The sequence below is a fragment of the Ornithorhynchus anatinus genome, chromosome 12 (genome assembly GCF_004115215.2).
Source record: "Ornithorhynchus anatinus isolate Pmale09 chromosome 12, mOrnAna1.pri.v4, whole genome shotgun sequence".
Lineage (NCBI taxonomy): Eukaryota > Metazoa > Chordata > Mammalia > Monotremata > Ornithorhynchidae > Ornithorhynchus > Ornithorhynchus anatinus.
Genome location: NC_041739.1, coordinates 15,194,664 through 15,211,027, shown reverse-complemented (window position 1 = coordinate 15,211,027; position 16,364 = coordinate 15,194,664). Strand labels below are relative to the sequence as shown.

Sequence of the window (16,364 nt, the reverse complement as noted above, 5' to 3'; positions counted from 1 at the left end):
GCTGAAAAATAATAATAAACACTGAATTTATTTTTTTCTCAGTATCTCTGCAAAACAGAAAATTGGTGGAAATCTTATGCCTTATTCTTTCAAAATACAGTTTTGAATATTGTTCTGTGTTTGAAGCAGAAAATCAGCATCTCTTACTATACAGATAGGTTCTGCTCCATTGTGCATTTCAGCCCTTGAGCCCACAGATAAAAAGAAGTAATTGAATATGCCCTAGAGGAAGGAGAACTGGTCTAGGAATCAGTACAACTGGGTTCTAATTTTGGCTCTGCCATTCACTTGCAATGTGGCCTCAGAAAGTCATTTCACTTCTCTTGAACCATAATTTTCTTATCTTTAAAATGGACATATCCTATCTGTCCTCCCTACCCCTTAGAACATGAGTCATGTGAGAATAGGATCTGTGTCTGGTCTATCTTGTATCTATCCCAGGGGTTAGCCCAGTGCTTGGTACATAGTAAACACTTATTAATGTTATAATTATTATTGTATTATCATTAAGGATGGGGTAGATAGTCGATGCAGACTAAAAAGGGCACTTGGCCTCAGTCCTTCTTACCTACAATTTCTTATTTAATAAAGTTGTTCTTTAAATTATTACTCTAGTAGAAAATTATTATTCATTCAGTGTTAAACAATATTACATGAAAACAAATTTCAGGGTATTTTCCCAGACATTCATGATACATACATATTTTCATTGACCATATTATGGCTTTATCATAGGTCATGCCTATAAAATCCAGCTGACCTATCATGGAACTTCTTTGACTTAAGAAGAACACATTTCTGTAGCTATATTACTCACCTAGGAATACTTGAGAACATCATTATGGAGAATTTTGATAAAAATAGGTGAGCCCATCCTGGTTCGAGAATCAATGACCAGTTCATAATTTTATTCCTCAAAAAAAAAATGGTTCCGATCTATAGCATTTGAACTTACGGAGCAATTTTCGGAAGCCAACTGTGTTATAAATATGATGGCCTGTTCATATTAAAATATCAAACTGTAAAAACACTGAGGTTTATTGTGTCACTACAGAAATAAGGGAAAAATCAGAATTTTTCTGTATGGCTGGGTTAGACTGTCCTGGGGGGAATGGAAGGATATTTTAATGGATTGGCAGCACTTCTGATGCCTGAGGGCTATTTATCATTGTGCAGTTTTGTCAACTTAGTCTTATTTAGAAAGGTACTTTGAATGAAAAGTGAGATATTTCCCTTCTTGAACTTTAAATTTTCAATACAGACACCATATTTTTAAAAAATCACTTGATACCATTAGCAGTATGTCAAGCAGTCTCTTTTTCAAAAACACACCATATTTTGATTTGGTTCATAGAAAGAGAAAATGTGGGAAAAACCATGGTTACATATATTTTAGGATCATCCTCTGATGACCACTAGAATATAATTTTTTTCCCTAAATGACAGAGGTGGTCTTGTCTTCTGCTAAAGTCTCACTTTCATAATTACAAATTACGGTACTTGCTAATTATGTTATTTAAGTGCTTATTATGTGTCAAGGCTTGTTCTAAGCATTGAGGTAGATACAAGCTAAATAGGTTGGACTTGGTCTCTGTCCCACGTTGGGCTCACACTTTAATCCCCATTTTACAGATGAGGTAACTGAGGCACAGAAAGCTTAAGTTACTTGCCCAAAGTCAAACTGCAGAGAAGTGGTGGAGCCTAGATTAGAACCCTGGTCCTTCTGACTTCTAGGCCTATGCTCCATCCACTACGCCATGGTGCTTCTCACAGTGCCATCTCCAGTGTATAGAACGTCTACTCTGCTGGATTCAGAGTTATTAATGGAGAATATCTCAGTACTATTTGCAAGTACCCATGAGGAAGTTTGTGACTGTTGTTTTTCTTGTTGCTAGCAGGGTGCATGAGAGAAAACAGGGCACAGAAGAAGCAAAAACAGAAATTCTTCCTCCTCAACCGAGAAGAACCCTTCAGAAAATGTCAGCACCTTAACTCACTTCTTGAGTTAAACAGAAATTCTTCCTCCTCAACAAAGAAGAACCCTTCAGAAAATGTCAGCACCTTAACTCACTTCTTGCTCTATACACACAGAGCCATAGCTTTTGACAGACGGTAAGAATCTACTCATACGCGGAGTGTATCAAAAGCCAGGGCACCTATCACATCTTTTTCACCTAAGGATAGATCCATGCCAGCACTAAGGGGTTTATTCCATACAGGCTCCTTCTCCAATACCTGTGACCTGCAATGTTAGAATATAAGATCTCTGTGGGAAGAGAATGTGTCCGCCAATGCTACTGTATTATACTCTCCTGAGTGGTCAGTACCGTGCTCTGCATATATAGTAAGTGCTCGATAAATATAACTGATTGATAGATGATGATGAAAATGCTGGGAAGGTGAAGCCTGAATTGCTAAATAAAAGAGGGTCTTCCCTCCCCAATTGTAGATCTTTGGATACAGTGATAATGGAATTGTCGTTATTCTTGAAGCGAGAGAACAAATGATATGTTTTAAGCTGCTGTAGCATCCGACAATATTGGCACAGGGAAGAAAGAAGAAAAAGGTCAGAGAGAGTCAAGAGAAGGATGAGGGGGAATGGAAAAGAAACTAGGCCACGTAGCAGCAGCAGGTCCCACTGTCACTGAAATGACACTGGCAGTGAATGGGACAATATATTTACCTGAAGTCTCCTGATTTCATACTGATTCCCTGCACAGTTAACTATTAGTTGCTTATCACCGAAAATAAAATGTGAATCTTTACATCTTAAAGGACCCTTAAAGGAATCTTTTTATTTTAAAGGACTGTCTCACACATGTCCGACTCCCATCCCCATGCCTTTATAATAATAATAGTACTTCTTAAGCGCATACTATGTGCCAAGCACTATTCTAAGCACTGCATAGACACTAGTTAATCAGTCCCTGTCCCACATGGGGCTCACAATCTTATCCCCATTTTACTGATGAGTTAGTTGACGTTCACAGAAGTCAATGACTTGTCCATGGTCACACAGCAGACAGGTGGAAGAGCTGGGATTGGAACCCAGGTCCTTCTGACTCCCGTGCTCTATCCACTAAACCATGCGAGCATTATACTGAGCACAGAGATGAATGCAAGCAGATTGGCTTGCATTTAGGAAGCAGTGTGGCCTAGTGGAAAGAGCTCAGGCCTAGGAGTCAGTGGACCTATGATGTATAGCAATTTCCAGCCAAATTTTTGGTTAGTGAGAAGTCACTTTACTTATCTGCGCCTGTTTCATCCTCTGTAAAATGGGGATTCAATAGGTGTTCTCTCTCCTACTCAGGTGGTGAGCCCTGTGTGGGAGGGGGACTGTGTTTGACCTGATCACCTTGTTTTCCTAATCCGGGCTCTGCCATTCCTTACCGTGTGAACTTCAGAAGTCAATTTATCTGTGCCTCAGTTTCTCATCTGTAAAATGGGCATTCAGTACGTGTTCTCTCTCTCACTTAGGTGGTGAACCCTGTGTGGGACAGGGACTATGTCTGATCTGACCATCTTGTATCTTCTCCAGTACAGTGCTTGACATGTAACACACACTTAACAAATACCACAATTATTATTATTATTATTGGAGCAAAGAAGCATCTGTCCTAGTGGACAGGACCAGGAAGTCAGAGGTCCTAAATTCTAATCTTAGCTCTGCCACTTGCCTGCTGTGTGACCTGGGGTAAGTCAACTAACTGCTCTGTGCCTCGGTGAGCTCGTGTAAAATGGGGATTGAATCCTACTCCCTTTTACTTAGACTGTGAGATCCATTTTGGGGGAGAGACTGCATCCAACCTGATTATCTTGTATCTACCTCAGTGCTTAGTACAGTGTGTGGCACGGAGAAAGCACTTAGCAAATACCATAAAACCAACCAACAAATTAAAAACAAGTACCATTATGGGGAAAAAAGGGGTACTTTCTGGACCCTTAGGAAAAATGACTTTACTTCATGCAGAATAAGAAAGAGGAAATCTACCAAGCAGGTAAACTTAGTCTCAGGATCCAAAAGAAGCAAAACACAGTGGAGGAAACTGAGTTACAGAAAAGTTAAGTGACTTACCCAAGACCATACAGTCAAGAAACCATCAGTGAAGAAATCGGAACCCAGGTCCTCTGACTCCCAGGCCTGTGATCTTTCCACTAGATTATGCTGCTTCTCTGAACTCTGAATCTTAAACCTTTTACTGCAGACTGTTTTCAGGAAATTGCAGCAGAGGGCACATTGTTATCAAGTTGATCCTAGGAGAGGTGATTTTTTTCCTGGATAATTTCTGAGTCAATAAATACGCTTTTGAACAGCTACCTCAAATCCGGTAAAAAAGGGAAAGGAAAAAGAGGAGCAGGACCTTGGTCAGGGTCTGTGTGGAAATGTAGTCTTCAGACACTTCTGCCAAAACTCCATTTCCATTTCCAAACCCTGCCAAATTTCCACTTCTTCATTCCCTTCTACTTTTCACATTTTACCTCAACTACACTATCTCTTTAGAAAAGCAATTTAGGGTCACTAAATATAACTCACAGCTAGCCCAGAGAAGGGAAACAAGGGAAACTTTAATTTGAAAGAGTTTTATTTATAGAAAGAGGAATGGAAATAGAATATCTGCTCTTCACTGTCTTTCTCCTTTTCTCTTCACTCCCCAAATTATCATCAGAGGGATAAATCTATGCTTTGGGGTAAAATGGCAAACCTGGGAGATTAGCAAGGGCAGTTCTCACTATAATATTCAGGATTTGGAGTATTTTTGGCTCAGGTCTCTTTTCTTCTACTAACTGTGGTATTTGTTAAGCACTTATTGTGAATTAAGCACTGTTCTAGGCACCGGGCTGGGTAGATACAAGTTGATCATGCTGGACACAGTTCTTGCCCCAAATAGGGCTCACAGGATAAGGAGGATGAAGAGGATTTCATCCCTCTTTTGCAGATGAGGAAACTGAAGCACAGAGAAGTTAAGTTACTTGCTCAAGCTCCTACAGCAGGCAAGTGGAGGAGCTGATATTAGAACCCAGGTTCTCTATGACTCCCAGGCCCAAATTCTTGCCACTAAGTCATGATATTTCTCTGTTTCTAGTAAATCCAACCTTCTCCAGAATGTTTGAAATTCATACCATATATAAATGAATAACCTATATTACCAAGCTTCTCTAAAGGATGCATCTTTTGTATCAGTAAAGGAATTAGTAGGGAAGCAGCATGGTCTAGTGGAAAGAGAACTGGACTAGGAATCAGAAGACCTGGATTATAATCATGTTCCCTCCCTCCTCTGCTGTATGACCTTGGACCAGTCATTTAACTACTTTGTGCCTCAGTTCCCTTGTCTGTGAAATGGAGATTAAGACTGTGAGCCCCATGTGGGACAGGGACTGTGTACAACCTATATCTATCTGTATCTATCCCAGCTCGGAGTAGAGTGCCAGGCACCTAGTAAGCACTTAACAAATACCATTTTTTTAGAAAATAAGCCACTCACCTATTAAATCATTCTTTAGTTCTGAAGGAATGAATGCAGTTACCAACCAGGAGCTACTTTGGAGCTAGATTTTTCTGGCTCATTGAAATTTCATAGGTTGAGTCTACAAAAGGCAAATCACCTGGCAAAGCAAAAATGAGCCATCTGAGTGGATGCTGCTTAATGCCCTGGGCATATCAGAAATCTCACTGTCAACCCAACTGTATTGGAGATTGGTAACTGGTGATATTTCTTGCAAATAAATCAGTTACACTTGGATATATGATCTTTTAGCATTTGCTATTTATCCCCCCCACCAACCCTTCAACACTTAAATATATGTGATAAATTATATATTTGACATTATTTAATTATATTGATGACTGCCCCCCTCTCTAGACTTTAAGCTTGTTGTAGGCAGGGAACGTTTCTACCAACTCTGTAATACGGTACAGGGCTTAGTACAGTGCTCTGCACACATCAAGCACTCAATAATGCCATGAATTGAGTTGCCTTGGAACTGTTTGGACTCATGGAGACAAAATAGGGTTCCAACATATGCCTACTTGTGCTCAAATCCTGCTATATGATTGATAATTAATGTATAGTGTTGTGATGTCCCCGCTGTCTTTGCATGCTCAGAGGATACTCTGAAGCCATCCTGATTACATTCCTAGTCTTGGCTTCTCTATCTCTGATGAAAACCGTCTCCACTACATCACATATTGCAAGGTTGGCATTTTGAACATGTGTGCTCTCTAAATTCAAGTACCTTTCCACTACTCTCTCCTTATCCATATCCATATCAATATCCAATCTATTTTCCATATAACCGTACTGGGTAATGAGGTGTTGCTGGGCATTGGTTCCTTTTTTGTCTTTAGAAGACCATAAACTAAGCAGGTTTGATTTTTGACTTGAAATTTCACTCTTTTCTTACTTTACCAATGAAAAATCATTACTAGATCACACTGCCAGGAACAATAAGCCACAGGTCCCTTTGGAAACTAGCACTCAATCCAACTGAAAAGAAACTATTTGTATTACAAGATTCTGTTTGAAGAATTTAATTCAACAGTCTTCCTTTTGATAAATTATTTTCAGTGGTCATTGGCTTCCATATCTAAGGAAAGATCACTGACCACTTGCAATCATAAGGACACCATCTTCACTTTCTCCATTTGTAGTATGTAGTTTGTGGTTCATATTTACTGATTTACTTCATTATCTTAATATTTTAAATGCGATTCTCAAAAAAAGTTTCAGAAAAAACCCTTAAGTACCTTTCTATGTTTTTTGCTTCTCGGGCTTTAATACAGACTAATGGAAATCTATTAAAGCCCTTAGGCTAAGAGGCTGCCAGAATCATTAAACCGAATGGACATTTGAATTCAAAGCACCCTAATTTCATTTTATTTAAATACATCAGAAAGGCTTATGGATTTCAACATAGTATCATAAAGAAAATATTTCTACAGTGGCATTTCTGATTTTAAATCAATAAACTTTGAAAAGCAAAAAGCTCTTAGGCAGAAACATGAAGGGGAGGTGAAGTGAAAAGTATCATCATGCTGACAACGGAGATAAAAATATAAATGTTCATTTTTATTAAAGTGATTAGATAATCCCTCTGTGGTAGTTACACAGACTGTTTTAAGTGATTAGTGTGGATTTAGTACACTTGCTAACTGAGAGAAACCAGTGAACTGGAAAAATTGCTGAAGCTTCCAAGTCATAATGTGTAATTTACTCTGAGGAAGTAGGTTATATACTAGGGTGCTTTGGATTATTATATCAATTGCCTTCACAAGGCCTTGAGGCATAGATAGTAGGAACTATTTTCATACCCATTTTTCAGATTAAGATAAACCCCAAGGCAGATCAATGACTTGTCTGAGTTTTTACTGTTAGAGGTGTAGGTGAAATAAAAACTCATATCACCTAATATCCAAACCAATGTTTATATATCACAAAAGGCTGTTTCACTGATCTTTGCCTTTTGGATACTATATATGAGCTGAACTCTCATTGAGAATCTTATTCTTATTCTCATTGGTTGGAATGGCAATTTCCATAATTGTAATCATCTATGAGGCTTACTTCTTGAATTCAACAAAATTCAGAGAAAATGACCTGCATCATAACTCTAAGAGGTAAAGGGCATCGAATATATTTTATTGATAAATGAATTGTGGAACAAGATTATTGAGTAATCTTTGCTCTGTGTGAATAATAAACTCAATGTTCTTTTTTCTATTAAGAAGGGTTGTGTTTCTATAGAAAAAAGTAAATTGGAATATCAAACAAATGTCCTGTGAATGAGGCTACTTAAGCAGCTAATTTGCCGCTCAGGGAAAAATAAACCTTACTAATTGTTTAGTCGCTAGTATTTATTGAGTATTTAATCTGAGAATAGCACTGTACTAAACTCTTGGGAAAGTACAATATAATTAACAGATATCAGTCCTAACTTCAAGGAGTTTACAAATCTAGTGGGACTGTAATTGGGATTTCCTCCCAGCAGATCAGAAAAAGTATGGATAATTGCATTAGATTTTCATTTCACTTTACCATTTTAATTTGGCCTTGGAGACATAGATTAGAAAAAAATGGGTTTATATTCCCTTTTCTCATGGTAATATTGGATAAGGTGAACATTTTGGGAGCAAACTGTTTTACTTTTCATCCTATTAAACCTAATTAAGTAATCACATTCTGCTTCTGTAGAACTTTGACCTATTTCTAGGTGAAACAATAGAAGTCATAGCCTTGAACTGGTAGTTATTTAATAAAAGAACCTACGCTAACCGGAAGCCTTAATCCTTTATTCTATCCTATCAGGAAGCCAAGCTCTGTGAATCCAAAATAAACCAAAGACTCCACCTGTCTAGTATTTTTTTTCTCTGACTCCAGGTCATACTGATAAAAATGATGTGGCATATTTTGCCCCTTATTTAGCTTTAGCTTTTAATTAAGGTGTCACGATTGCCACACTATTCTCCATAATGATATTATATGAATCCCAGAGATCAAAGGAAAAGACATTTTTTCCCACTTTCATATTTGTAACTGTAGCTTTTGGAAACGGTAAGGGAAAGATATGCAAAAGGTATGCACAAAAACAAATGCAATCTTGTTAAACTCTCACCAAATCTTTATTCACGGGGGTTTCAGAGGACTATTTCCTATGTCGGGGCCTACTTGTTTACCTATGGAGAAATTTCTCAGATTTCCCATTCTGAAGCAAACTGATCAATTCACTACCATTACCAACTGTGTGACACTGGGCAAGTCATTGACCTTCTCATCATCATTTTTGTGGTAGTTGTTAAGGGTTTACTAGGTGTCCAGTACTGTACTAAGCACCGGGGTACAAGACCATCTAGCCAAACACGGTCCCTATCCCACATGGGTCTCAAAGTCTGAGTAGGAGGAAAGAATGGGCATGGAATCCCCATTTTACAGAGGAGGAAACTGAGACACAGAGAAATGAAGTAACTTGCCCAAGGTCAAACCGCAGCAGGTTAGCAGCAGAGCCAGAATTAGAAACCAGGCCCTCAGACTCTCAGGTCCGGGTTCTCTCCACTTCCCTGTACCTCAGTTTCCTCTACTGAAAAATGGGGACTCAAAACTCGTTCTTCCTCCTACTTAGACTGCAAATCCCATGATGATGCCTATAATGCCTACTTCTTGATTTCAACAAAATTCAGAAAAAATGACCTGCATCATAATTCTAAGAGGTAAAGGGTATAGAATATATTTTATTGATAATTTAATCATGGAACAAGATTCTCAAATAGTCTTTGCTCCGTATGAATAATAAGATCTACGTTCTTTTTTCTATTAAGAATGGTTGTGTTTCTATAGAAAAAAGTAAATTGGAATATCAAACAAATGTCTTGTGAAAGACAGACATTTCCTAGTGCTTAGAACACTACTGGACACATAATAAGCGCTTCACATATACATAAATAAAATGATTTGTTAACACTTTTTATATGCAAATTAGTTTTACATTGCTGAATTTTCTAACCTAGACATGCACTTGATGGGATTTGTAGACTTCACAGACCCTGGAGCATAAAAAATAAAGCATAGTTTCTGCATGATTAAAAAAGGAACACTTGATCAAGTTGGAATTTTGAGTTTTTAAGATAAAGATTTTGTCCCGGTATTTTCAGGAAGTATAGCCTTGTTTAGTCTGCATTCCTAGTCATACAGTAAAATGCCAGCAGAAATTATTTGAAAATAAATTAGGTAAATAGGTATTGTTAAATATAAGATGAGACAGGAAGATTCCATTAAAGGTGCATAAAGCCTTGAGGAGAAAATTTAGGTAATAAATCATAGTCAAAATGATTTTAGTCTTATTTCATAGTAAAGGCTGCAGAGATGCCCCGTTGCTTATGATGGCTATAACCCTGTAATGTCAGTAACATTCAGATCACATAAACTCTTGTTAGGTGATAAGACTGTGACATTATGCAAAAAAAGAAACAAAAAAGCACCAGTGTTAGAAATAGAACTATTCCATGGCACAGAAAAGTCATATTCTTTTTTAAATTCATCCACACACATCAAATATAAGGGGCTGATTATTCTCAGCTTTCTCGGGGTGATTAGATGAAAGGATTTATAAGAACAAGCTACTTCATGGAATAAGAAGCTGCATGGCTCAGTGGACCTTGAGAGTCAGAGGGCATGGGTTTGAATCCTGGATCTGCCACTTGTCAGTTGTGTGACCGTGGGCAAATCATGTAACTTCTCTGTGCCTCATTTATCTCATCTGTAAAATGGGGATTAATGTGAGCCTCATGTGGGACAACCTGATTACCCTGTATCTACCCCAGCGCTTAGAACAGTGCTCTGCACATAGTAAGCGCTTAACAAATACCAACATTATTATTATTATTGGCCAAATCAGGTAGCATAAAAACTGGAATTAATGTGAAATAGTGAAATGTGATTTAAATCTATTTACGAGTTTGATTGGTATTGCTCATTTTTATTCCTTGAAGTTTTTGTTAATAGGTAAATCTCTAGCTGTATAAATATTAAACATCTAGCTATGTTGTCATCAAGGGAAAGATGTAGAGAACATACTTCTCCTTCGAAAGACCAGAGCCCTCTGCTCTACCTAAAATTTAGCCTCTACTCAAAAGATTTTGGTTGATGCTCTTCCTCTGAATCAATGGGCAGTGTCTTTTTTTCCTCCCAAATCCTTTTCTTCCTTTGCCCTGGTTTCCTACTTGCCATGCTACATAAGATCTGTCACAGAGCTCTCCGCTGAGGAATCCATTTTGAACTACATCACCATTACATACTTTAACATGGCTAGTACAATATAACGGAGCTGATCGACCCGTTCCCTACCCACAATGATGATTCCTAGCATATATGGATTCCTAGCATATTCATGATTTAATACTTCATATTCCAGTAGGGTCTAATGCTAAAACACGAGCAGATACACTATGTTTATTTTGGCTTAGCCATTTAAATTCAGATTTTTTTCAGTCAGCACTTGTGACAGTAACACCTCTACAAATCTGAGGCTGCAAAGGGACTTACTGTAGAAAAACACACTGACATTTTAGATTGCCTCAAGTGCCCTATCTAACCCACTGACAAACCATTTCCCTTAGCTATGGCATTCATATTAGGAACAAATGAACTAGAATGTTCAAGATAGAGAGAGGGCAGGGACAAAATAATCTTTGTGCATAGAAAAAAGTCCCATTTCAATGTCTTTTTTGTGAAGCCAAATCGTTTATTCTAAATGAAGAAGGAAAAGAGACTTTCCCAAAGGGATTTACCCAGCAGACCTGATATTTCCTGCAGACTATCTGTTATTTTACTATGATGATGATGGTGCTTAAGTGTTTACTGTGTTTTAAGCACTGTTCTAAGTACTGGGTTAGATGCAAGTTAATCATGTTGGTCACAGTCCCTATGCCACATGGGCCTCTCAGTCTTAATCCCCATTTTACAGATGAGGTAACTGAGGCCCAGAGAAGTGAAGTGACTTTCCTGAGATCGCACAACAGAAAAGTGGTGGAGCTGGGATTAATAATAGTAATAATAATAATGATAACGATATTTGTTAAGCGCTTATTATGTGCCAAGCACGGTTCTAAGTGGGGAGTAGAATCCAGGTCCTCCTGACTCTCAGGTCTGTGCACTATCCATTAATCCATGTTGCCTCCCTAAATTTATGTGCACTCGCCTTAGAAGGAAAATAAATTATTTTTAAATTCTAAAGGATAGGGTATTATTTAGCGAAAGAAAGGCACAACGGTGGATGAATTACTTGATATAACCTTTGATGAATTTCTTCATTTCTTCAAATTTTACTACTAAAGAAAATAATTCTTTCTGTCCAGTTGACCCAGCGAGTTAAATTCTTTCACGGCTTGTTAGGAGTGACTAAACTGTCCTAAACTCGTGAAATGACATGTGAGCCAGATTTGTATGCACCCTACAGATTGATTCAATCATCTTTCCCTATATTTAGCACTGGAAATCCCTCAATAGTTTGGCCCTGCTTAAGCGCTTAGTACAGTGCTCTGCAGACAGTAAGAGCTCAAAAAGTACGATCCAATGAACAAAGTAGAGTAGGTGCCAGAGAAGGAGAGACCTGGGAAGGAGGGACTCATGGGAATCCTTCATCCGGCTGGGTTAAATGCCATAAGGAGCTAAGGAAATTAGGGCTTGTCCAACATGTCTCAGGATGAGCATTATCAACTAACCTGAACTTTGAGGGTCCCTAAAGCTTAGAAGCAATAGTTACACGGACAATTCTACAGAGCTGTAGAATAATGATAATAATGGTGATATTTGTTAAGTGCTTACTATGTGCAGAGCACTGATCTAAGCGCTGCAGGGGGGAGGGAGATACATGGTCATCAGGTTGCGCCACGTGAGGCTCACAGTCTTCATCCCCATTTGACAGATGAGGGAACTGAGGCACAGAGAAGTGAAGTTACTTGCCCAGGATCACACAGCTGACAAGTGGCAGAGACAGGAATTGAACCCATTACCTCTGACTCCCAAGCCTGGGATCTGTCAACTCTTGTATTAGTCTTTTCAGTCTCTCTCTCTCTCTCTCTCATACACACTCACACATGCATGCACACACACAGGGATCACTGTCAGTTTCCCCATTATAAGGTTACCAAGCCAGCAGTGTAATGATTCTGACTCTAGAAATGATTGTACTTAAAGATTAAAATTGGCAATTCTTGCTCATCCTACCTAAAAAACCCTTAGTAGGAAAATTCTACCACTTGTTCTCCAAATTAGTTCCAGTGTTTCACAACCCTTTCAGGAAGGAAGATCATCCATATTTAATCATTGTAACTTTTACTCATTTGGCTAATAAAATGAACAGAGTGGTTTAGCATATTGTTTTATAAAACGGTAGCACGATAATAAGCCTGGCAACCTGGTACCTGTTTGTTATAATACAGGTTAACATGCATCAGGAGGTATTATAGCTTCTGTAGAATTTTCATTGTTTAGATGCAGCTGAAAATCTGAGAAAAGCGAAGGGAGATCATTCTTAATGGACACATTTTTCTCCCCAGAATTCCACTTGACTTCTAATTCTGAAACAAAGATTGCATTGTACTTTGAACCTAGTGTAGTATCTCTTTTTCAATAGATCAATCAATCAGTGCTATCACTTACTATGAGCAGAGCAACCGTACTAAGCGCTTGGGAGAGTACAACAGTTTGCCGATACATTTCCTGCCCACAACAAGCTTACACTCTCAAGGGAAAGATGAGCTGATGATGGTGATGTTTCTTTGTATTAACATCTCTTGCACGCTTAGTACCTAGTACGCACTTAATAAACACTATTATTACGACCGCCCAGTGTAGCAGAAGCTACCGACTCCATCCACTTCAAATGGATGCCAAATGATGCCGGAAATATACAAGCGGCCAATGAATTGTACTAGAGGCAAATGCAGAACTTATCAAAATCAGCATCGGACCTTCAATTCTGCTATTTATTAAGCTCAAGCACAGTACCAAATGCTGTAAAAGATGCAAGATCACTAGGTGAGAGCAAGTCCTTGCCCCTCATGAGGTTCACGGCCTATCTCAGGAAGGAAAACAGGTATTGGAACCTCATTGAGAGATGCAGAACCTGAGGCAAAGAAAAGTTGTGACTTCCCCAAGGTCTCGCAGCAGGAAGCAGAAGCAGCATGGCTCAGGGGAAAGAGCACGGGCTTTGGGGTCAGAGATCATGAGTTCGAATCCCAGCTCTGCCACTTGTCAGCTGTGTGACTGTGGGCAAGTCACTTAACTTCTCTGTGCCTCAGTTCCCTCATCTGTAAAATGGGGATTAAGACTGTGAGCCCCACGTGGGACAACCTGATTCCCCTGTGTCTACCCCAGCGCTTAGAACAGTGCTCTGCACATAGTAAGCGCTTAACAAATACCAACATTATTATTAGGAAGTTGTAGAGTCAAAAGTGGAACTCAGATCCTTTGACTCCCAGTCCTGGGCTACCGTGCAGAACAAGTGTGCTAACAAAAAACGGTAGAGCAACCCACTCTCCAACAAATTAAAAATGTAGAAATGCTAGGCTTCTTTATCCCAATGCTTAGGTCCCGTGCTAGTAGTAAGTTACACAAGTCAAGCTTTCAGGTCACCGGTAGCAGGGGAGAGAGAGATAGTGATGCTATTTTTGTTCACTGTGCTCTAAACTAAGTGATGTCGAATTGCAACAGCTATTCCTGATTGCAGAGTAAGCAGAAATACATCGTTTTATTCCTCGGAGTTCATCCTTTGAAATATCTACAAAAATAAGGAATAAGTTCTCCACATGAGCCCAACACACACTTACACATGCTTTTTCCTTTTTCCTTCTCTCTCTTTTCATACACCCACAGCCTCACCAAATATGTGGCTGAATTCCGGTTGAGATTTTGCTTCCTTCCTCTGGGCAGTGATTGGTATATGCCAACCACGGTGGCGGGAAAAGCAGGTGGGAGGAGTTTCCTCTATGCTCCTTCCAGGATGCTCTATCTATTCCCCTGAGATCAGAGTTCATTCTTTCAGTGCTAAGCAATAATAATATTGGTATTTGTTAAGCGCTTACTATGTGCCGAGCACTGTTCTAAGCGCTGGGGTAGACACAAGGTAATCAGGTTGTCCCATGTGGGGCTCACAGTCTTAATCCCCATTTTACAGATGAGGTAACTGAGGCACCGAGAAGTTAAGTGACTTGCCCAAAGTCACACAGCTGACAAATGGCCGAGCCGGGATTTGAACCCATGACCTCTGACTCCAAAGCCCATGCTCTTTCCACTGAGCCACCTTCTTGGAGTTCAGATGCTGAAAACAGCACTGACCCTAAAGTGGGAAGGTGGGGGTACAGGGAGACCAATGGACACGCTTCCTACCTGTGTCCCGGAGTGCTCCATACCTATTATTTTCAACACTCCCTGTGATTGTGATGCACTCCTGTGTGCATTACAGCTAGAGATAGTTGAAAATGAAAAAAAAAATCAATTTACAAATGTGAGATGAATACAGGCAGAGGAATAAAGCATGCTACTCCAAGTGATATATTACACCCATTGTTATTTTTCAACTGCTGTAACATTCCATCAATTCTAGACCTTTCACCACCTGCACATACACACTTCACAATGTTTTTAGCAGGTCTGTTTTCTACAGGTAGAGATTAATATGTGTGTGAGATTCATTGTTATGGTTGTTTTTATTTTGATACCTACGGGTCTTTCTAGCAGAATCTTCTACGAAGAGGGAAGAGATGTCTTCATCAACACCCGCTTCGTTTTTCGCTATACAAGTGTATGCTCCTGTATCTTCATAGCGCACATTACTGATGTGCACTTCGCTGCCATTTGCTGAAATCGAGAGGGGAAATGCAACTTGTAAGCCACGATTTCATTTTTTGGTATAGTGCTCTCTGATTACACACATAGACAGTTCTCTTAGCTGGTCCTAATTAAACTGTTTCCCTTCCTGAGTCCGTGTGCTGGAAATATACCAAATAATTCCATAAGTACTCAAGGAGTTAATGAACTGTGCTATCATTACATTCCCCCATCACAGGGATATTTCAGGTGTCCGCCCTCTGGGAGTCTTCTTGTCCATCTCTAATTACACACCTGGAGTGAGACTAGTTCACGTCTGGAGAACCGATTTCCTCCTGTACCCTTTAGTTACTGTGTTTTGTCGTTCAACTGCTCTTTTTTGTCCGCCTGCTGACTCTGACTGCAGATGTAAATAAAAAGATGGCTCATTTCCAGAACAATAAGGCGGAAATATCCTTCTCATTTTAGGATCGTAAGATAAACCCATTCATTCATTCAATTGTATTTATTGAGCGCTTATTGCGTGCAGAGCACTGTACTAAGTGCTTGGAAAGTACAGTTCAGCAAGAGGCAGTGACAATCCCTACCCAACAATGAGCTCGCAGTCTGGAAGAAGGGATTGTACTCTCCCAATGATGTATGGAAAGATTAACTGGGATAGAGTGGGGGGAACCTATTCCCTCCAGAAACTGCAGATCCTTCGAGATTCTCCTCTGCCTGTGCCAAGGTAGTGGGTGTTGGGGCCAAAGGATATGGTGCTTTTTGGGGGGCACATGGCTCTCCAACCGGACACGGTACGGTCAACATTTCAGGGAGCCATATGGCTTCTCTCAGTACCCTGCTATTGTCCCTAGGATTTGGGAAAGGGTTGGCAGGAAAGCGTATCTGGGGTTGCCCATATTCATGACATAATCCACAAAACCACTCTGAGGCCTCTTCCAGGTTATCGCCAGGGTGATGATGATAATGCTTGCAGTCCCGGGTCCTGAACTCCCCAGGCAGCCAATCAACTCCTGTGGACTATGGAAGGCGGCGTTATCAACC

At 39.6% G+C, this 16,364-nt stretch overlaps 1 protein-coding gene across 2 annotated transcripts in view; it reads right to left on the bottom strand.

Annotated features, from left to right (window-relative positions):
- FSTL5 (follistatin like 5) overlaps nucleotides 1-16,364 on the bottom strand; it is a 520,766-nt gene that overhangs the window by 76,162 nt on the left and 428,240 nt on the right. For both annotated transcript variants that reach the window (XM_029077167.2, XM_029077169.2), the window contains exon 10: nucleotides 15,216-15,350. In XM_029077167.2, the coding sequence (XP_028933000.1) occupies nucleotides 15,216-15,350 (135 nt within the window). The remainder of the gene's footprint in view (nucleotides 1-15,215; nucleotides 15,351-16,364) is intronic.